The following is a 22,699-nucleotide window of genomic DNA, read 5'->3' on the forward strand; positions in this document are numbered from 1 at the left end:
ACAAATTAAAAATTGTTCAACATTTATGTTTCTTAAATATGAAGTTATGATAAAAATATTATTTTATTTTTATAAAAACCGACCCAATATAAAAGAGTTGAGTCTCCTTAATAAATAAATAAAAACAATTATTGATAACAATTGTTTGCATTAAAAAAAAGGTATTTTTCAATTAAATGAATCCTAGCCGTTTCTTATTGGCAAAATTGTATACAATAAAATGGAGTATTGAGAACATTGGTTATGAAAATATTCTTTGTTTTTATTGTCACAGTTATCGCAGTTCCAATTCTTGGGAATGAACAAAATGTCTTATTACTTATTAGTTTGATTTGATAGTCATGGAGTTAGATTCGGTGGATGAGGAAATAATAACACGTCATAATAAATTAAAGAATTTTTATTAAAATAATATTATTTTTCTTATAATATTTTATTGATTTTTAATATCTTATCAAACAAGTTTTAGACAAAACTAACAAAATTTAATATTTTTATTTACAAAGTATAAAAACATGAATAAGTTATATATTTTTTTAATCCCAATATTTGAATTAATTTGTTTTTAGTATTTTAAATTTAATAAGTTTTTTTGTCATGTAATTTTTAAAAATTTTATCTTAATCATTATATCCAAATTTTGTTATAAAATTTATCAAATATTATCAAAAAAAAATTTATTAATATTTTTATTAGTATAAATATCATATTAAATTTGATTGATATAATAGTCTCAATTTATTATTTTTAACTATGTTATTAATAATTTGGAAGATAAAATAAGATTTTTAAAATTATAAAACTCGAAAAAAAAAATTTAAAATTTAAGGGATAAAAAATAAATTTATTTTAAATTTAAAAAATTAAATATTTATTTAAACCTATTGAACATGCACTTCCCTATGCAACCATGAAAGTATTAAATATTCAAATTAATAATTTAAAGGTATTATTTTCTTATTTATTTATTTTAAAATATATTAGATTAAATCACATAAAAAATCACTTATATGTGGTATTATATTGAAATGAAATAATTATTTTAATAATTTCTTTGATCTACATTATAAAATGATTTTTGGTGTACACTTATTTAAAATATTCTCAATTTCACTAATATTGAGTAATTATTTGATCTTTAAAGATATAAGTTGTGCTACTTCGAAAGATCAGTTGAGAATCCTTACGTGAGTAAGTTGATTTTGGAATAGGTAGTTGTTTTAAGTTGTCTACTCTATGCTTTATGTGAAACCCATATGTGAACAAGGTCAATGTATATATGTATAAAGTGACAAACAAGTAAAGTACAAGGCCGAAGACTTAGTCCTTAACTAAGTATTGAAAAGACAGTTGTGTTATTGTTGATTATGTTGAATGTGTTGTTAAATTGAAGTTGATAAGTTGTAATATATTGAAGTTATTATATAGTATTTGATAAATGTGTTGTCAAGTTGAAGGTTGCATGGTGAAGTGAATGTTGATTTAAGTTGTTTTAATTTCTACTTAATGTTGACAATGTATTTTTTTTTCACGGGCTTATCCTTCTTTTTCTTGTGGTAAAAAATGTTATGATTATACTTTGTATGAAAATAAGAGAGAATTAGTAAAGTTGACTTGTCTAGATGCTAGTAAATCATGCTGGTGATGACTCTTTTTGTGTTGTTTCCACTCCAATACAGCAATGTCTTATATAAACATTTGGTTAATGAGTAGAGTCTTATTTTGTATACAATTATGTATTTGATGTAAATTGTATATACATGTTATGTATATAATCATGTGAGAGGACTTTATGATTTTCAATATTATTTTTTATGTTTTATATATGTATTAATTGCATAAATATTTAGACAATTATTACATAAGAACTCTAGTTTAATTGTGTAAATTTTACCTTTCCATTGCTTTACTACTCAACAATAGTAAGTGTAGTAACCTTTTTAGTTTTTTACATTATATTACCAACATTTTTATCTTAATTTTCAATGAAAATATTTTCTATTAATTCTGTTAATTATTTCCAAAGTCATCACCTATTTGGTTTTTGTATTCATTTTTATTAAAAACCAAATTCATTTAATTTGATGTCTTGAAAATATAAAAATATTTAAAATTAAGTAAGAAAATTAATAAAATAATAATAATAATATAAAAGGATTTAAAATTATTCTTTACAAGACTAATGTGATAGTCTAAGTCTAACTTTGTGGGTCATGATTCTTTTACCGAAATTATAAACCTGTTTTTCGAGAAGTTATGGAGTTCCATACTTTGATCAGCATCTTGTCTTTTGGTTAAGAATCCCCAAAGAATCCAATGATGACTAATCAATTTATTTAGGCTGTGTTTGATATGTTGGACAATGGAAGGAACGATTTACATGGATTATGAAAAACAGCATATGACTGGATTCTTCTATTATTGGTTCGACAAATGATGGACACAAAAATTGTATATAAATCTCACGTGTGTTTATGCTCTTAGCTTTAGGTCTTATATTAATTGTACATAATTCTTCTGAAACTTTGTTTTTATTCTCTACGCATATTATCCGCGTCCGTGTACTAAAATTAATCATAAGTAATGATTATTTTACATTTTTATTGATTAAATATTATTTTAATATTAATAAGAATAAATCTTGAAAATACTTTATTAAACTCTCGTGTATTATTATATCAGTCTTACAACCACATAATTAAAAGACTTGGTTATATGCATAATTTAATAAAAAATAATAAAAATGAAATTATTTTATAGGTTACTAATAAGAAAAATAGATACTTTGTAGCACTTCATGTTTTAAAAATTAATATTTCTCTTACATGTATTTTATATTATTTTATTGAGTTCCATATTACCATATTATATTTAAGTAACTTATAAGTAATTCATTACACTTTCACTTTAATAATAAAATTTTAAACAACTCATAAAATATTCTCATTTTTATATATTTTTTTATTCGTACACAATTTTGTTTGATTTTGGATACACAAAAAAAAAAAAAAAAAAAAAAAGTTAAGCAACCGTATCTCTCACACACACACACGAGATACATAATACTTAAAAATAAATAATTCATGTTATCACTTAAATTGTTTCCAATATAGAAAAAAAAAATTAAGCATTGTGAATGTTCTAAGCAATTCTTTATTATGAGTTACTTATTATTTTTGTGTTCATATAAGAGAGAAAATATGAGATATTGAAAGAGAAAAAATAAATTATGAGACAAGTAATTTTTTTGATAAAAACTTGTGTTGAATAAAAATTTAATGGGTTGCTTAAAGGTGGTATGAGAATAAAGAATTCAATAAAATAGTTTTATTTTATTTTACATAATTAAACAATTTGCTCTTATAATTGATAGAATTTAATCAATAGTTCAAACAAAATTAACATATAGTTGGACATTTTTTAAATATGATGAAAATAGTTTTATTTATTTTTTACTGTATTAAAAAAACACTGTTAAAAGAACAAGTCAAAACATACTTCGATGATTTTTATGTTTTTTAAAAAATAATTTTTTATTATCACCTGTAATTAGTCTTTCATTATACGAATGAAAATCTTGATTATTTGAATAAATTACACGACACATGTTTTTCTTTTCTATTTCTTCTTATGTTCGTGAAGAAATTTTACAAATATAATATTCACGTCTATAAATTTTTTATCTAACAAAATTCATATTTATTAACTCAGTAAATTTATTATTTTTATCCATTATTTCTTCTTTTTCTTCGCTATTTCACTCGTTAAAACACAACGTGAAGAGAAATTTAACAATCACAGTTAGTGGACAAAGCATAAAATTAAATTGCATGGGATAGATAGAATGCATACATTGATAGGTATTAAGTACGTACGCATATATATAGAAGAGAAGGAGCTTTAAAGGGAGGTAATGCATTGCAAGTGACACGTCTCAATATTCTTCTATTTGTAATCATCTTTTCTTCTACAAACATGGGAGCATACAGTTTGTTGCATACTGTTTGGTTCCAAATTTCTGTTCACACCAACAAAAGAGAAAAACTTGGCAAATTAATTAATTTATGGCAAATAAAGACATGAACCTCGTCAACTACAACACTTATGTTGAAAACTGAAAAGCTAGCAATTGTTGTGCAATCATAATTTACTGGTTTTAATTATTTTTTATTTTAATTATAAAATATTAAATTAAGGGTGTATGCAATTGGGAAAATGTCAGCAGAAAATCTGATTCTTATACTATGAATAAATGAGATGATAATGTAAAATATCTATGCATTGTGATAAAATATTGAGTCTTGTGATACATACATTATTTACATAATAGTTGAGTTCTCAAACAATAGTTGAAATTGATTGACTCACATGCATATACATTTAAAGTCTGAGTCTATATATATTGTATATTTTAAGATATTTCAAAATTTTGATTAATTCATAAAATTATTTAAAATTTAAATTTAAAATAATTATTTTATTAATTAATGATATTAAAATATAATTAATATTAATTTTAATAAAAATATAATAATTTGATCATTATAACTTTAATGATTAAATACTTTAAAATTAATTAATTTTAATTATTATGGTTATTTATAGTCATAATGATCAAAATTTTCCTCACATATCATTGGACAACTGTCCTAATTTGAAATGGCATAAAGGTTCTTGTGGCAGCAGATTTGATCCAATGGCTTGAGTGGTTGAAACATAGGCTCCCTTGGCACCAACCAATAGGGAGTACAGCCCCTCAAAACATTCAGCCAAACCAATCCTCCTCCTGCTCTGCTCTTCCTGTATAAGGCATTTTGTCCCATTCAATGTCACAACACAATTCAAGGCAGAGATTAGATTAGATTAGAGACAAAACCAAATTAAGGTAAAATCAGATATATACAACCCACTATTAATGCAAAAAATCATAAACCCTTAATCCTAAATCATAAACTTTCAAAAGTAGCTGCACACTTTTCAGAGTTTCTGTTATTTGAACCTTGAGCAAAATTGCCTCTCCCTCGACCCTAAGGTCCCTTATATCAAGTAGCATTTACAAGGACCTTGGACTCACCATAGAAAATATTCTGTTCAACTCATGCTGATATTTTGCACTTCGCATTCCATGTGAGCAAATTGGAAAAACACACCCTATTACATCATATAAAACTAAAATTAGAAAGAAAGAAAAGAAAAAAAAAAGTTGACTCTGCATATAACAGACCCATGTATATGACTCGATATGAGACTCCCTGAAGCGTGTCACTTCACCAAGGCAATTCTTCATCACCCACCAACCATGTGATTGTGATTAACAGAATTTTTCAGAAGTGTATTCATTCTTGTGACATCATTAAAACCTCTTGTCAATAATCGGTGGAATTAAAAAAGTTAATCATTAAATTTAGTTTTATATTAGGAAATATTTCTTGAATATTTACTTCACCCGACAAAAGAAAGGATAGAGTATTAAAAATAAAGTAGTATGCGTTTTGTCACTTTTGTTTATGCAGTTGAATTTATTTAATTATAAATAAAAGTATATATAGTTTAAAAGATGGAAATATTGTTTTTGTTAAAGTGGGGGGGTGAGAAAATGGCGAAGCAAAGAGAGGGGAATGGGGAAGATTTAGAGTTGTGATAGAGAGTATACGAGGTTGGGGTTGGTGAGGTGGGAAGCATCAGGTGGTCCACGTGTCAAAACCCCAGAGCATCAAGAAAAGAACAGGTGAAAATGGATCTGACAGAGATGTGAAGCGGGTTGTCCTCACAGTGACAGCCGAAAGCTACAGAACGAAATAGCAGCACTACATTAAATGCAGGAAGACAGGTGTGGTGTGAAAGAATATCATGGTCCACAACAAAACCAATCTCACTAACACTAACTTCACTTACATTCTCCATGCTCTTCTATTTAATTACTATACATTATAAATAAATAAAAGTTAACTTTACATAAATTGGAACCTTTTTATAAAAAAAGATTATTAAAATCCTTCCTAACAATTCTTATTTTGTGGTTATCATACTACTTATTATTAAATTATTAACATCTAGTTGATTATGTAAATCTTGTATTTAAATTGTTCAATCTTTGACGTAAGAGTGTTAAAAATGAAAATTTTACATTGATTAATAAGATAAATATATTAATTTATATAAATAAAAAATAATTATTATGATATAAATCAATTTTATAATATTAAAATTGAAAATAACTTGCTCAATAATAACACGTATTCACATTTAATAATTTTTTTCATGCATGTTACTAATAAAAACTTTAATTAGGGCATCTCTAATGAAAGCAAACTCATTTGAGTTGTTTCATGTATTCAAAAATGAAAAAAGTGGTCATCAGTGTGTCATGTTAGCATTAAACAACTCAAACACAAATTTATTCTAATGATAAGAAATTTTAAAAAATTCAATTTTTAGAATTTTTTTTCTAATCATTTATGAATCAAATTTAAATTTTTATTAAAAAGGATAATTACACTACAATGAAAGAAAATAAATTACGAGAAAAAATACAAAATAAATAGATATTAAAAATAAAATAAAACAATAGTAAATACATAAACATTATACGAAATTAATTTTCACTATTATTATTTCTAAAACGTTCCCAAATATGTTTTATAAGATCTGCTTAAAATCTGATAAGAAACAATTACTTGAGGAAGTAACTCTCTCTTCTTCAAGCAACTCATATTATCACGTCAGAGTTCTTCAATGACAAGAAATCGAGACTTAAGTTATTTTATAAGACAAACAACTTTTATTGGAGTTGCTGATTAATAGAAAGCACCTTGTTAATGAACAATATATAAGTTTTATTTATAAATAAATGCTCTATCACCTCATTTTTTTTCTCTGCATTTTCTTGTTATCCTAATGATATAAAATATATATCAAATTAGTGATGATTGATTTTTACTAAAAAAAAATAAAATAAAATATTCCTGCTAAACTATAAATATATATTATTTACATTTCTCATATTTGAAATTTTAGATAAAGATGTTGATTCTACTTGAGATCACTCTTCCTCTGCCTACTAAAAATAAAGTGTACACTTGTTAATTTGTTATATCACTCATCGTTATTCTAAAGGTTGTGACTTGTGACTGTCCTCTCTGCATCTTTTGGGAATTCAGACGGTACATGACTACATGCATTCGCCTAACACTTCTGCCACATAATTCCTTTCTTTTTTCACACAAAAACAATTATTTAAACATCCTTTTGTTACAATTTCATTAAGTGCCAGATTAAATTTAAATATTCTTAAATAATTTAGAAACATACTCAATAATCAAACTAAGAATTTGGTCACTCAACCATTCGACAATTTTCAATTAGCCTACAGACTTTTTTATTCAAAAGAAAGAAAGGAGGAAGAGTTTTTTTTTCCTTGTATACGAAAGAAATTTAAAAGGTTAATTTATTTTATATTCTTATAATTTTAAATTTCGAAGCATAAGTAACATATTTTAGACATTATACTTAAACAATATTTGAATTGCTTCAATTCCAAATTCCTCAAATATCGAAGAAGAGAAGAATGTAGATAAAAAAATTAAATTCGTCAACCATTAAAAAAGAGAAAAATTATATGAAAGAATTCTCCCCTCATTTTCCACCTTAAAGAAAACAGAACTAAGCTGACCCTAGTACAATTAACCTTTACCCGTTGCATATAAATAAAATCTGTTATGTTTAACGATACTGTGGAAAACTTCAATACTCAGTTCAAATCAATATAAGCATTTCATTCAGATTTTATTTTATCCCTTATGTTATTTACAAGACTGTACATTTGTTTATTATTTCGGGTCAACGAAACCTTCATAAAATTTTTGACCTTACCTGATTTAAATTCCAATATATACTTTGAGAACAAACAATACATTTTAATTAAATCCTATCTAGCAGTATTAACTCCTCGAGAAGTGCACTCGTTAACCGCGCCTCAACACAATCACTTCCGCTTAATTAGCTCAGTCATTCAACAACACAGCATATAGTAATTATTGCCAAGAGCAGCCTAAACTTTATATTTTCTCTACTTTTCCAAGTTTTCTATGCTATAAAAGATACATCGAAATTCTTGAAAATTAAATTCCAAGGTGAGCTAAACACTACTACATCCAAAAGCGACAGAACCTAGCTACAAGTCTACAAGTGATCCAAGGTACAAAAAGAAAAAGAGAAGAAAGAAAAAAGAAAAAAAAAGACCCTACAAATTCCATCTCACTAGGCAAAAGCAGGTAACAAAAAGAGATAAGAAAGAAAAATAAATAAAGATATTGGAGGAAAGGTGAGCAGTGAGCAGCAAGAGGTTCATTCAGTTGATATTGAAATGGTTGCAGTTGTAGGTTGGTTACGGTAGAACACAGGTGTGGCTCGTTGCTCAACGACCTTAAATGCTGTGTTGTGTGGTGTAGTAAATAATCACATTCACATTATCATAGTCATCATCATCATTTAACATTCTCTATCACAACACTACTACCCTTCCTCACTAGTTACCACCCACTTCTTCCTTTGTGTCATCATGATCATGATCACCCTCGCCGCCGGTTTTGATGCTGGACACGTCATCATCAGAAGCAGCACCGCCACTTGGATCTGGAATAATGGGAACGGCATGGTTTTGCTTGTTCCCCACTATCGGAAGTGGCTCTGTCAGTTCCCTCCCATCTCGAGGAGGTGAAAACACCACTGGCAGGTAATGCTCCATCTCGCATGGGAACTTTGAGTTCTTAAAGTGCTCCTTCAATGCTTCCAACCCCTACAAAAACAACCATTCATTATTAATGTTACTCGTATCATTCATTTCTTCTATCCATAAAAATCAAACATATACATGGCACACTACTAGTATTTTTTTTTTTTTGTTTAAAGATCGTTTTCGTTCTTCTAAATATATAATTCCATTTAACAATTATCTTAATCAAGAAAATACATGTCATTACACAGTTCTACTTGAAATCCATATATACTTAAGTGGTCCAAGGCTCATTTATGATATTTTAAATCCCAAAAACATAACATTCCATTGCTTTACATGTAAGGGATTTTATTCCCATACTTTCTCTTCTTCTAATCTTCTTCTAATGGTTCCTTATTGATTTGATTCATGTCGCATTAGTATTCAACATTTCTTTTGCTTGAAACGACCATGGAGAATGAGTTCCCGTATTCGTAGGATAATCATTAAATTGGGTTAAATGAACCAAAAGTAGACTTTTTAAAATTAAGGGAAAAAAAAAACATTTACACATTTTTGTGGAAAAAAAAAAAAGATGTTTAACCCTATTTTTTTTACATCTATATCTATATTATTTACAATCTGCACACCAGTTTCCCAGATGAAGCAAACCGAATAACTCATTCAAATAAACCAAATCTAGTGTCACTCAAACTAAATTTAGTAACTGCTTTTCCTGGTGAAATTACAATACTTTTCTTTATCAATAGAAATCACAATGAAAACACCATAATTCATACTTCTCTTTATCGATAGAAATTTCAATACCAGGGCTCATACTTTTCTTCATGGATATAAATTACAACAACCCCAAATGAAACGTTAGATCGCATGTACCCCTCACTACTAAAACATCCTAGTGGTTCCAGTTGATGGTGACTACTAGTATATATAATAAATGACTTTATGATTATTGAAAAGAGAAAATTTCAGATGGGTATTATATATTTTACCTGAACTCTGGCATAGGTGACTTGGCAGATTTTTCTTGAATTAAAGACCTCCCAATGTTGGAGATGGAAAGCCTTATAGAGCCTGAGTGTTGCCTCCGGGGATGTCATGTTGACGAAGCCATATCCCACGTTGCACTTGTTGCTGTTTCAAAATGCAACAACAATAATAATATACTAGAATAATTGAGGCATTTGTGGGGTAATTAGTGCATGGAAATGGAAAAATACTTGAAATCAATGGGAAGGTAGAGGAAGTCATAGGAGGATAGAGGCTGGTCGTCGTCGTCTGCAATCTGCTCGTTGCAGTGTATGCAGTGGTTATCCAGCATGTTTAATAGCAACTTCTGACTGCAACAAGTCAAAACAAAAACACACAATATAAAATTGTAAAAAAATATTAAAAAAAAAAGAAACATTATTATACTCTCTTTCTCTCTCTTGAAGCTAGCTTTTACACTTTTTGAATGAGAAAGGGAAACAGAATTGGTGGTGATTGTGGTAGCTATGGAGGTTTATTAAATTAAAAACGAAAATTGAAAAGGCTAACCTGTACTTGTTGGGAATGTTTTTGATCATGACAGTAGTTCTAGTATCTTTGGGAGCAGACTCTACAATGGCGTCCTCTTTGATTAGAAAGCGAGTTTCGTGTTTCTTGGCTTGTTTCCCCTTCCAGTGCCTAGTTCTAGGAAGCTGTTGCTTGGGGCTCCGCTGAGGCTGAGGCTGAGGCTGAGGCTGAGGCTGAGGCTCCTCCTGAAGCTGAAGTTGGCGGGTGGAAGAGGAGGATTTGTTGGTACTGTGAGGAGGAGGAGGAGTGAAGACTCTGCGAGTGTGGCCACCGGGTCTGCTGAACTCAATAACGAGAGGCTTCCCGTGAATTTCCTTACCGTTCATCTGTTTCAAAGCGGTGGCAGCGTCTCTGACGTCGAAGAACTCGACGAATCTTTGGTTCTTTTTCCATGGAGTATCTCTCAATTCCTTTATGGGACCTAAAAGAAGGTAGACAAAAAGGGCGAGACAAAGACATTTATTTGGATTATAGAAAAAGTCATGTGTTATTAACTTATTATAATAATAAAAAGGGGAATATGTGTGTGTGTGTATACCGAAAGGTTGGAAGAGGCGACGGAGGTGTTGGGCGGAGAGAGAGGGGTCTAAGTTGAAGAGGACGAGGGTGCCTTGGTTGTGGGCGTCGGGGATGGGGATGGGGATGGAGTTGGAGGAGGGGAGGACGTAGTGGGCCGAGATGGGCCGGGCCGGGAATTGGGGCCAGTGGTGCATGCGGATGGCGGTGAAGGCGGACTCTGCATGGCGGAGGTCAAAGAAGTGGACGGTGAGGATGCCGTGGCGGAGGGCTTCGGTTTGGAGGGCGCGGACTTGGCCGAACAGCTGGAGGTGGCTTAGGAGGGCGGACTCGGAGGCGGGGGGGACCGGGGTGAGGAGGAGGGAGCGGGTGGAGGTGGCGGAGAGGGAGAGGTGCGGCGGCGGCGGGGGGAGAGGGTACCATTGTATGGAGGTGGTGGGTCTGAACTCCTGCGCTCTGGGGTCTAACCGGACTCCCATCACTCCCACTATCTGGTGAGAGAGAGAGAAGAAGAAGAAAAGAAGGACAAAGGAGACACTACTTACCACTCACCACTCAGGGACTCACTCCGCTGTTTTCCTCATTCTCTACTTTCCTAGCCAACCCCATGTTGCTAAAAATGTACTACTTTCCCACCTAAATTACCTTATTACCCCCGTCCCCTCTCTGTCTGCAATCTGCATCAGACAGATCACCCTAATAACTTAATTTCAATATTTTTAAATAATTTTATATTTTAAATAATCTAATCAATACTATTTTTAATTTAAATAAATAAATAAATAAAAGAGAGAAAGAAAGCTTACCCAGGCATAAATCTAACTGCCTGTTGTGTTTGCTTCACCCAAAATAAGTTTGTCTTTGCTTTCCGTTACTTTAATTTTAAATTAAGCAATCTGCATGTTGCTCGCCACTCATGCTGTGCTGGCTTCGCCACAAATAACTTTCGCTTTGCTTTTTCGGTTTTCATCCATCATCCCCGTTTAATTTAAAAATAATTTTAATGCAACAGCAATAATAATTTATCATATTTAATACTTGTTTATTTATTTTTTAAAAAGTCAATGTTTTCAGCGTTACCTCATTTTGAAAAGAAAAAAAAAACATGAAAGTTTATAGTGTTGTTAACTTTTGAAAAGACATTTTTAAGAGATATAATTATTTCTTTTTATATAATTTAGACTATTTTATACAAACATTAAATGAGGTGTATTTAATATTTTTTGACCAGTGTCTTTAATACATTTGTTATTAATATCCAATGTTATATTTTTAAATATTATTTTTCCTTTTGACCACATATTCTTGATGAGCAATATTCTTCATGAGAGATAATATCCTTTAAATCCATTTACATCACTTGATTCACTAAGAATATTACACATCTTAGGAATTAAATGTTTAATTAATATTTCTTTTTCAGATTGATATATTATAATCTAACCTTTTTAAAATATAATCTATTAAATTAACTTATTTAAATTATTAATATTAATTAGATTAATAAATCTAATTTTTAAAATTCAAAAAAATATTTTTAAAATTTAATTTAATCAATATTATTAAATTTTAAAATATTAAAAATATTAAAAAAAATTGAATCATTTTTTATTGAAAGGACAATTCATTCATGTACATTTATGTACAAATCATAAATTTATAAACTTATAATAAAAAAAATAAATGTATAAAATATTGATAATTTATTTTTATTTTATAAATTTATTTATTTATTTATATCTTGATAATATATATATATATATTATTTTTGTTTTATTATATAAATAATTAAACTAAATCTTAAAATATTTTTTTATAAGTCTAAATCTAACCTTTATATAAAATAAATATTTTAAAAATTTAATCTTAACTTTTTTATTAATCAAGTTATTTAAAATTTAAAGAAAATAGATAATAGATATTTGTTTAAGATTTGGTTTATTCTCAAGTTTAATTTTTATAAAGATATTTTTTCCCTATACAAGTCGAATAGTTAAATCAGAATCCAGTAAATGAAGTGTTTGACTTGGGTCATATCTTCCATTTGAATTTTGCAAATATGATATCCCTATATATAACACCTTTTCATTCACATTATAAAACAAAAGTGAATAATTAATATTTGGGTTGTTTTCCATTCAACGTTGAAATAACAATGCAGTATAAAAACAACATATGCCAAAAGCGGACAGCAATAAATGGCTCCAACGCCTGTTTGTGCTTGGGTTCCGTACCATTTCATATTTTTTTGTATTTTCCACTGCTCATAATGCTTTATCTGTCAACATTTCCTTACACCCTCTGAATTTTTTCATACTCTTTTTCTTAACTATTTTCACTCTCACCTTATTCACTTCATTTCGGCCCAAAACAAAGTCCATAACTTACCCTGCCTCTCATTATTAATAGTAACATTAATTTTTATTGTATTATTTGTTGACCCTTATAAAATACTCAATAATTTGTATTAAATTATATAAATGCAAATTGAGTAAATAGTACTCCTATCCAAATGAGTTGTTTTGTTGTAATATTTCATCTCAATAAAATAAAATAAAATTAAAAAAATTAGTACAATAGTTTAAGCTCTCATTGCCTCTACATCAGAGGTATTTTATTCTGAGCATTTGATTCTTTGCACGACACTGTCTCCATCTTCCACGTCTTTCATTGTCTTTTTTTCTAATCTCCATGCAAGTTTTTCTTATTCCTTCATTAATTTGTCACACATTTTTTTTCCTAATACATGTTTTATAGTTAATTTAGAGATTTGCAACATTAATTAAATATATCCTCGTTATTTCAGAAATGTACCGTATGCACAGGGCATAGTAGCCCACCATTACATGACTTCTCTACCCTTTTCTCTCTCTTGTTGACACGAAAACGAAACAAAACCCGTTTCATGTGCCACAAAAAGTAAGTGAAAGCGATGTTTGCATGCTTCTTCTTCACCATTTTTAAGAAGGGGACTACGTTATAGCAAACCATTTTCTCATTTGTTTTGCAATTCATCAATCGATCCACCTCTTTATTCTTTCTTGTTCCCTCCATCTTTAATTTTGTCAACAAGTTAAGCTTCGTTTGTATGTATGAAAAATGCAATTTCAACATGATCACATTTTTAATGAAATATGAATTAACAAAAACACAATCAAATCAATGATTTTTAGGGAAAGATTACCTTTTTAAGATAAAATCTAGAGATTTTTTTTTTACAGACTCGAAATTTTTTCTATTTTATCTCTTTGTGATTTTTTAAATATGAATTTATGAAACTTAATTTTAATTTTTTTTATATACTTTTTCTTTTAAGATTAAATTGAACTTTTGTCTAGAAAAATTATTTAAAAATCTTAATATTTTTACAAAAGTTCTTTAATCTTTAAAATCTATCAATATTTTACCTCAAAATAATTAAACATGATAATTGATAAAATACAATAATTAAAAATAATAATATTGCATATATCATGTCTTCTTATAAGTCTTCTTTATATTTTATAATAAATGTGTACTATAAATTAGAATAATAATAAGCTTATATTATAATTTATATTATTCATTATGAATTTAAAATATAATTTACACATTTAAATATATTATTATTGTTATAAAATTTAATTTTAATAATAATATGGTATATACATTTGTATTTTATAAATTTTATTTATATAAAACTAAACATTTATTTTCTGTAATGCGCAAATTATTTCCTTTTTCTGTTTTGGGGAAGAGGAGAGAGGTTAATACTTGATATATATATATATATATGTCAATGTAAAAAAATTTATTCTATCAACTAGTTAATAATCAGTTTGATGTTAATTTTAGATAGTTATTCGTATCAAAATTAACAAATTTATTATATATATATATATTAGTTTATGGTCAAATAATAAAATTTAAAAAAATATTATAAGTAAATATTCTTTAGTTTCTATACACAAATAAAATAACAAAATAATATTTGATCGTTAAAAATTATATTTACTGATTAGGAGTGATACTACATAGATCATCTCTAAAAAAAATTGAAATGTTAGTCAAAAATAAATATATTTGACATGTTAATATGTATATATAACTTTTATTTTTTTTATCCTGTTAATTGTCATATTTATTACATTCTTTTTCTTTTATTTGTCTTCGTATACCATGTTTATCACCACTCATTCAAATAGTGATATTTAAACAATTACTGAACCTTTGCCAATAAAAGAAAGGTATCTCTGTACAGTGTGTAATTTAGCATTTAGAGTACTCCAGCTAAATTCAAGTACACTGCGTCTTTTGTTTATTTTCTTCTCAAGGTGACCATATCCGAAAAATAAGTACTTATTTTTAATATTATATATATATATATATATATATATATATATAATTCAATATTTATCGTATAAAACAAAGTAAGAATATATTAGCTTTCATATAAAAGAAAAGTGAGAAAATATTATAGATGAATTTAAATTTATTAATTTTGAAAATGCATGATCTAGGAAGATATATGATTCGTCTTTCTTTTTCCACAGTGGTCGTACTTCGTACGAGCTTTGACCTCTCCACTTGCCGGCACATATGTTAGATAGGCATGACAACGATTTTGTACACCTAACACCACTACCATTATATGAAGTATGAACACCCACATATACTTCACCAAATTCTTTTACAATTCATTACAGCCCCAAATGATTAGTGTTTTTTTTGTTCTATACATTGATTTAAATTCCTAAATATGAAATTCATCTAATTAAAGTAATTTTTTTTATTATAACAACGACTATAAGATAAAATTTAAGATTTCATATGATTTATTCAAACTCTATTATTATTAAATTGATTTTAATGATTGAAGGTGAAACATTTCGGTATAGGTGAAGTGATATATATGTTACTGAAATGTAATGTTTAATATTGAGAACTCAACATTTTTCTCACAAATGAGGTTTAGATTTTCCAATGTGTTAAATTGTGAGAGATAATAAATTAAATTATTACAAGAAGTTATATTTTGCCATCGTAAAAAGGTTGAGATTTTATCTTATCTGTGTGAATTAAACTTGGTATTAAGAAATTACAACAATTCAAACATTTTATCCAATTAATTCAGTTAAATTCTCTTAATAAAAGTTGAGGTTAATGTGAGAAGAAGTGACATTACTTTAAATTAAGGGGAATAAGGTTGAGGTTAATATGTTTATAGTTTTTATTTCTCGTAATAACCAAATGGTCATAAGATGAATATACATTAAAATTAACATAACAAGTATATTTTAATATATACAAATAATAAATTACTTATTATTCGTTACAATCAAAATAATATAGTTATAATTTAATAATTAGATTGATAAGAAAATTATTTTACACCAAATTATCATAATTAAGCTGCGGGAGTAGGAGTACTAAATATTACATTTAACTGGAGTGGATTTTTTTTTTATATAAAAAATTGAGTAAAATCTTAAATTCATTTCAAAGCATTACCTTATCTTAATATATATATATATATATATATATATATATATATATAAAGTAATTTTTCAAGTATTAAAAAATTCATCACATTGGTTCTGGAATATATGCTAATGAAATATACCAATTTGAAGACTAAGTTAATATATACTAAATGTTGAAGGGGTTACTTATATAATTTCATTATTTAAGAACTAAATAGAAGATAAAGTGATATTTAAGAGAGTGATAAAGTGTATTGGTTTGAAGGTAATAAACTATGGTGGGTATAAACTCATAACTATTTGTTATTTAATTTGGTATACTATTGTATTATTTAATCAAAAGTTAAAAGATCAATCTTTTAAAACATTGAGATGTATTTGAAATTTGACATTTTCTAACATTTTTTTTTCATATAAAATAATCAGAGATCGAATATCTGATTACATATTTTTTTAAAAGTTATTTACCAATTATATCATCTAAATGATTATCCCATCATCAAATTGATGGTAATTATAAAAAAAATGTTATTTAATATAAACTTTGCACAATGACAATTTTAGCCTAAAGAAGAGAGAGAATGTGTGTGAGGGTAGGGTTGGGCAATATTACACTTAGCACAAGAAGTTCAGTGCATGAAAAGAAAAGTAGGAAGAGTTAATTAGAGACAAAAGGAAGTGGGATTTGAACAGCTGTGGAAGGAACCATCCCTCTTTGCTCCCCGGACCTTGTTACCAGGAATGTTTGCTGCTACCTCCACTCACTGCTCCAAGTATGGCTATAACTTGAAACCAAAAGTGGTGACAATAAGACAAATGCTTATGTCATGAATTCAATTTTAATCAACTACAAACATGTTTATATTTTAATTCGCACAATGTGTGTAAATATGCAATCATATCTACATTGTGTTTGAAAATGGAAAATATTTTTATTTTAGTCTATGTAAGTATAAAAAAATTTGCTCTTCAAAACCAAATTCACTTACCACCTTTAAATAAAGAGATTGATAGAATTTCTTTTAAGTTAGAGACATGTTTGTGAGACATTTTCTAGCACTTTCTTGTAGATAGTCTCTATACTAAAATCACAAATTTTAGTAAATTTTATTTCTAAATTATAAAATCATTAAATAAGGTGTAAGAATTATAAAATTTGTGATTTCAAGTATAAGAGAGTATTGTTAGTATTTCTTTTTTAAATTGTAGACAAGGAAAATTAATTTTAAATTTAATAGATAAACAAATTTAGTTCTTATTTAAAATACTAGAAACATCTTTAAACATATATTTTATCATGAGATTAGGTCTAAAGGGACAATATATGTTTTTAAAATTTTTCTCTAAATTATATATAAGTAAAATGTGATTAACCATCTTTTTTGTCTATAAAGTATATATTTTAGCTTGTATAGTAATGAGATGATAAAAACAAGTAAAACCATAGAGTAATAGTAATAGTAGTAGATTTCAAGTCTCAAGTCTCAAGTCTCGAGTCTCAACGATCCTTGGGGTGTGTTGGCGTGATGCGGGACCACGGACCAAGATATTGCCATGTCTGTCGGGTCACTGTGGCAAATCGTTTCGCAATCTCCACGTACGTGTTGGGTTCCTAAAAGCTCTTTTAACTACCAAATTCTAATTAAACTCCCACCTGCACTTTCTCTGCTCTTTGTACCATTTAATCAAAAACAAAGACAAATAAATTATGTAACATCAATGAATTTTTAGATAGATACGCAACTATGTAACATCAATGGGTTCAAATATTTAATTACTGACTCGATTATGTAACATCAATGGCTTTAATGCGAATATTTAATTACTGACTCAATTGCTTAATAATTCAATAACTAAGTTGCTGAGTTAATGAGTTAAAATTAAACTGAAAATTCTAATTTATTTGGCTAATTAGATGGTGAGCTGACCCGATAACTTTACCGGTTTGGTTTGGGCTCAAGGTAGGTTTGCTTGCTTTATTGGGCCAACGGCCCTTCTTCTTGTTATGGAAAGGCTGCGCAATATAGAATGTTCCTTTATCAATTAGAACCACTCTCCTAGAATTGCCTCTCTTGGCCCAATATAACACAACTTTCTTATTTTCTCAGATTTTCTATTTACAGAACCAAGTAGCACATGACGGTTGTGCAAAATCAATGTGACCAGATAACGAAGGTCATGTTTCATTTTCAATTGCGAAGCTCCAACTTACACAGCTAAAAAATCTCGTTTGCTTTTCAATTTGGTTCAACTATAAACCAAGTTTTTGTCTTCAAACTTAATTTGAAATGGAAGAAAAAGTAGAGTTGTTTTTACAAACTTAATCAAACATGCACAAAACGGTGCCCTTGACAAAGTGTTTTTTCTTTAAGTGAAAAGATTTCCCAGCTATCCATATTTATTATTATTCTGAGGAGATTGACTTGTCACTTGGCTGAATAAGTTACCAATTACCAGAAACATACAGATACAATAATAAACCCCATGTTGAATGATACAAAAGTAGTTTATTTGTTGGATATATGAACGAAAAAAAATCTACAAAACAACTTTTCATACTATCATCGTCCAACTACAATAAAATACATCATCAGTGTCAGCTTAGAATAAGCACCATGAATTGGAAGCATCAATAGAAGTTCAATTTCTTCCGAATAAAGAAATTTATGTCAGGCTGAAGCTCTGGCCACTAGGAATAGGAATGCTATCAATGCATTTCTATTGCAACAAGATTGCAGCTGACCCTGTCATCTAAACTACAACCTCACGTTTCTAAAATTGATCCGGTCCTTTTTTGAGCATGCCAAAATAATTTGTGTACCTCTGAGCCAACCCAAACATACCCAACGTGCCTCCAGTGTGAAGCAACACAACTTCTGGTCCTTCTTCAGCTTCTTTGCTAGAGAGAAGCATTGCTGTTTCCCAAGCAGCTAATGTATACACAGGATCCACCAGAATCCCAGTTTGTTGGGCAATTTGCTGACATGCTTCCACTTCCCCTTCCAAAACATTGCCAAATCTAGAATTTGCAAACAAAACAAGAGTCAGAGACACCAACTATAAATTCTCATCACAAGATTCCTTACAAGTTACAACAACTATTTTCACTCTCTTGTATAAAGATATTTTGCATTGGCCATGACTCCTGTTATGTGGCTGCAGAAGAATTAAGTCACCTGGCTATTGTTACTCACAGGAGAGCATAAGTGCACATTTTATAAACTATTGATGTAGTCATGTAGCCGCTAACAAAAGGAGCCGTTTGTCTTTATATTGCTGGGTGCCTACTGCTTAGTCTAATTAGCATATTTTAGCATTTATATATATTTATTTTTAAGATTTTTAAGTCTAATTTGAGATTTTATGTATACTATGACTTTTGCAGGGCCCATGAATGTGATTATGTGCAAGCTGTTCATTCTTGAAGTGCACAATGTGTTGCATCCAATTCAAGATTGTGTGTGTAAAATTCTGACATAAATACAAAATACAAAATTACAAACAATGTAAAATTTAAATCTTTGACATTATCAATAGTCTGTAATTGTATGCAAACGGTTTATTAATATTATATGACATAATTCAAAATTTATTTTTTATAACTCTAATATTATTGTACCAGTAAAGTCCAAAACATCATTGTACCAATAAAAAAAGTGTGTAACATCTTACTTTCTTGGACGGCCACGTTCCACCCAATTCACTATCCCCGCACCTTCTCTGTTGAAGTCAATAAACTCAATGTTAAAATGTTTCTTGAATTCAGAAATCAAACGCTCCTCCTGTTTTCTATACCCATCAATTTTGTCAGCCAGCATGACAGCATATACCTCCCATGGGAGTCTGTATGGAAGCAACAAATACTTTTACCATAATTTAAACTCAAGAGTCAAGACATAAGTAATTGTGGTAAAATTATTCAAAAATATTTTCAATTAAAATGGCATTCTACAAGCTGAACCGCACCCTAAGCAATGAGCTGCAAGTCCTAAACCAACAGCTGTTGTGCCTGTACCAGCATCTACAACAAATTTTATGGGCCTTTGTTTTCCAAGTAAATGATCCTGTGATAAGTATTGCACTAAACGAATAACACCTACACAGGGAAGAAATATTTTCATAACGTTATTGAACAACCAACCATTAAAATTAACTAAATTTAATCACCAGCTTAGAGAAAAATGAAACAAATAAAAGTGAGAAATATTTCCTTTTAGAACAAAAGCCAGTAGTATGAACATGAAAACATGTCGATATGTAAATTCTCAAAAAGTATGGCCATGTATAGACAATACAGTGCTATGAACAACTAAATCACATGAAAATACATGTCAGGCAGAAAAAAGGTTTCACATTATTACTTGCATAATTGCATATGAATTTTGCTGTCCTTTTAAACCGATTTATTGTTATTTAAGAATATGGTGTGTAAATAAGATGCTTGTTTCTTTGTGATTATAATAGGATTCAGACCTTACTTGATGTTTGATCTTAAGGCTTTATTACATGTTCATGAAACATCCAGAAGTATGTACATCGGCAAACAAAATTATTTTTATCTAGGAAAACATATAGGTACTACCTAAGCAAGACTTCTGATTGCTCAATCCCAATTCTATCTGTAGTTTTACCTAGTTAAAAGAGAATGTTCCTGAAGATATTCATTTTTGTTTTTCAAACTCCATCTTTTTATTACCTAGTAGAGCAACAGAATCACCAGCACCTTCATTGACAACTAAAATCTTTCGTAGATGGTTCCCCTCGCTTCTACTTACATCCATTTGCATAAAATTTGGAGAAGTGGACAATTCAGATGCTGAAGAAGCCTGAATGATATCACTGAACCATAGGACAGAACCATTGTTACCAGCCACTGAATTAGCATAGCTCTTTAGCATCTCTTCCCTGTTGGCATAAACAGTTCTTGGAACATATGTGACATTTCCATACATAGTAGACATCAAGTTATAGCCAGTCAAGATTTCAGGCTGCTCTCCTCGTAGAAGCAGATGTGACACAATTCCTCTCTCAGCACACAGAACAGCTGCAAAATAAGTAAATCATGGTTTAGAAAGAATAGTATTACCATTAAATGTGTGTTTGGAAGAGCATTTGCAAAAGTGACTTTGATTTTAGTTTGTTTGGTTTGGTGGTAAAAAACTATGATGGTAAGTTCACCATAAAAGCAACTATTTGTTACTTATAAAAATTATGGCGAGTTTAACTCGCAAGTCACAACTAATCCAATTTCCTATCACACACTTTGGTTAGAATTTATTTTGCAGTGAAATGATTTATGTTTGGCTACTTTTTTCTTGAAGCAAGTTAGTAATAAGTGGTATAAAAAAATTTATCTAACACGAAGGCTACTCAAAATTACTTCAGTTCAGAATCAACTCTGGATTTAAATCAACTCTTTAACGTGAGACCAAACATGTGAACCAAATATCAAATATGCGAGCATTTATCTAAAATCACATTAGCCAATATTTCAACATGATTTTAGATGACTCAACACTTAACACTCACTATATAATAAAGCTCTACTAAAAGTACACTTCACCTCTCAAAACTCACAGCACAATTATAACCACAACCAATAAAGCTACCTACCAATAGCAGCTGTGTGAGCACTCTGACAACCTCCACATGTAACCTAGAAATTGACCCTGTTGAATGTTATTTAATCTCAGAAAATCCTAAAATTGAGAAAATTGTGTGACAAAATAAGTACTACCAAAACAATAATTTGCAACAACTCAAGAAGATTGCAAGTGAATAATATTAATACCCTATATATCTATATGGCTGCAGGAAACAACAATCTAATCTTGGTGTAGAGAAGCCAATAAAGTGAGACACCAAACAACAATTATTATTTGTGAAAGCATTACTGTAATGAGTTGGTGGAATGTTGTGTTGTATTGTACCACATCAGTGACAGAAGAATGGTGAAGCAGAGGGAGTAGTGCATCGAGTTTTCTTGCTTTGTTGCCATTAACAAGAGGGTGCAACAAATCATCCCGAACGATGTAAAAGTACTTGCTTTGTTTATCATGGACACCAAAAGATGGATGGGTGTTCAATAAAAGAGTAGGGGCTTGTGTGTGGATTAGTTGGTGAATTTTTGTTTCGGGGCTTGGCAGTGTCCATCTTCTGTTGAGTACCTTCTGTGTAAACTCTTCACTTCCAAGGTTTGAAACAATCTACGTTAAACTGAAGTAAGTTAACATGGATTGAAATGAAGAGCAAAAGGCAACAGAAAAAAAAAAAAGTAAAAATAGAGAACCTGGTTGTGAAGTGAGTTACAACGAATCATGGCGGCTGAACTGGGAAGTCGAAGCCTCATTATCAGAAACACATCCTTTGAGTTTCTTACTGACATGTAACCCAAGAGATATAAGAACTTACGATTCTTTTTACACAC

At 29.2% G+C, this 22,699-nt stretch overlaps 2 protein-coding genes across 3 annotated transcripts; both read right to left on the reverse strand.

Moving 5' to 3' along the window:
- Window positions 1-8,027: 8,027 nt before the first annotated feature.
- Window positions 8,028-11,415, reverse strand: LOC109797196 (protein terminal ear1 homolog). Its single transcript, XM_020357155.3, has 5 exons — window positions 10,833-11,415; window positions 10,277-10,715; window positions 9,958-10,077; window positions 9,730-9,871; window positions 8,028-8,797 (listed from the first exon to the last, which is right to left on the reverse strand). Exons 1-5 carry the CDS (start codon window positions 11,287-11,289, stop codon window positions 8,528-8,530), a joined length of 1,428 nt encoding a protein of 475 aa, XP_020212744.2. The 5' UTR covers window positions 11,290-11,415; the 3' UTR covers window positions 8,028-8,527.
- Window positions 11,416-18,740: 7,325 nt separating this feature from the next.
- On the reverse strand, window positions 18,741-22,687 carry LOC109799338 (Pyridoxal-5'-phosphate-dependent enzyme family protein). Of its 2 annotated transcripts, none has more exons than XM_083071434.1 (7): window positions 22,562-22,687; window positions 22,203-22,478; window positions 21,886-21,928; window positions 20,969-21,316; window positions 20,239-20,368; window positions 19,945-20,115; window positions 18,741-19,291 (listed from the first exon to the last, which is right to left on the reverse strand). In XM_083071434.1, exons 1-7 carry the CDS (start codon window positions 22,655-22,657, stop codon window positions 19,045-19,047), a joined length of 1,311 nt encoding a protein of 436 aa, XP_082927560.1. In that variant the 5' UTR covers window positions 22,658-22,687; the 3' UTR covers window positions 18,741-19,044. The 2 variants fall into 2 exon arrangements, with proteins under 2 accessions (XP_082927560.1, XP_082927559.1); XM_083071433.1 differs by having other exon boundaries at window positions 22,167-22,478.
- Window positions 22,688-22,699: the final 12 nt, after the last annotated feature.

Source organism: Cajanus cajan, chromosome 3, assembly GCF_000230855.2.
Source record: "Cajanus cajan strain Asha chromosome 3, NIPB_CcT2T_4, whole genome shotgun sequence".
NCBI classification, from domain to species: Eukaryota; Viridiplantae; Streptophyta; class Magnoliopsida; order Fabales; family Fabaceae; genus Cajanus; species Cajanus cajan.

Excerpts from the sequence above, each read along its gene's own strand:
- LOC109799338 (XM_083071433.1), bottom strand. The coding sequence starts at position 22,657 with ATGTCAGTAAGAAACTCAAAGGATGTGTTTCTGATAATGAGGCTTCGA. Across the intron at positions 22,479-22,561 it reads GTAACTCACTTCACAACCAG|ATTGTTTCAAACCTTGGAAG; the intron begins GTTCTCTATTTT and ends AGTTTAACGTAG. Across the intron at positions 21,317-21,885 it reads TGCTCACACAGCTGCTATTG|CTGTTCTGTGTGCTGAGAGA; the intron begins GTAGGTAGCTTT and ends CTTATTTTGCAG.
- LOC109797196 (XM_020357155.3), bottom strand. The coding sequence starts at position 11,289 with ATGGGAGTCCGGTTAGACCCCAGAGCGCAGGAGTTCAGACCCACCACC. Across the intron at positions 10,716-10,832 it reads TCGCCTCTTCCAACCTTTCG|GTCCCATAAAGGAATTGAGA; the intron begins GTATACACACAC and ends ACCTTCTTTTAG. Across the intron at positions 8,798-9,729 it reads TCACCTATGCCAGAGTTCAG|GGGTTGGAAGCATTGAAGGA; the intron begins GTAAAATATATA and ends TTGTTTTTGTAG.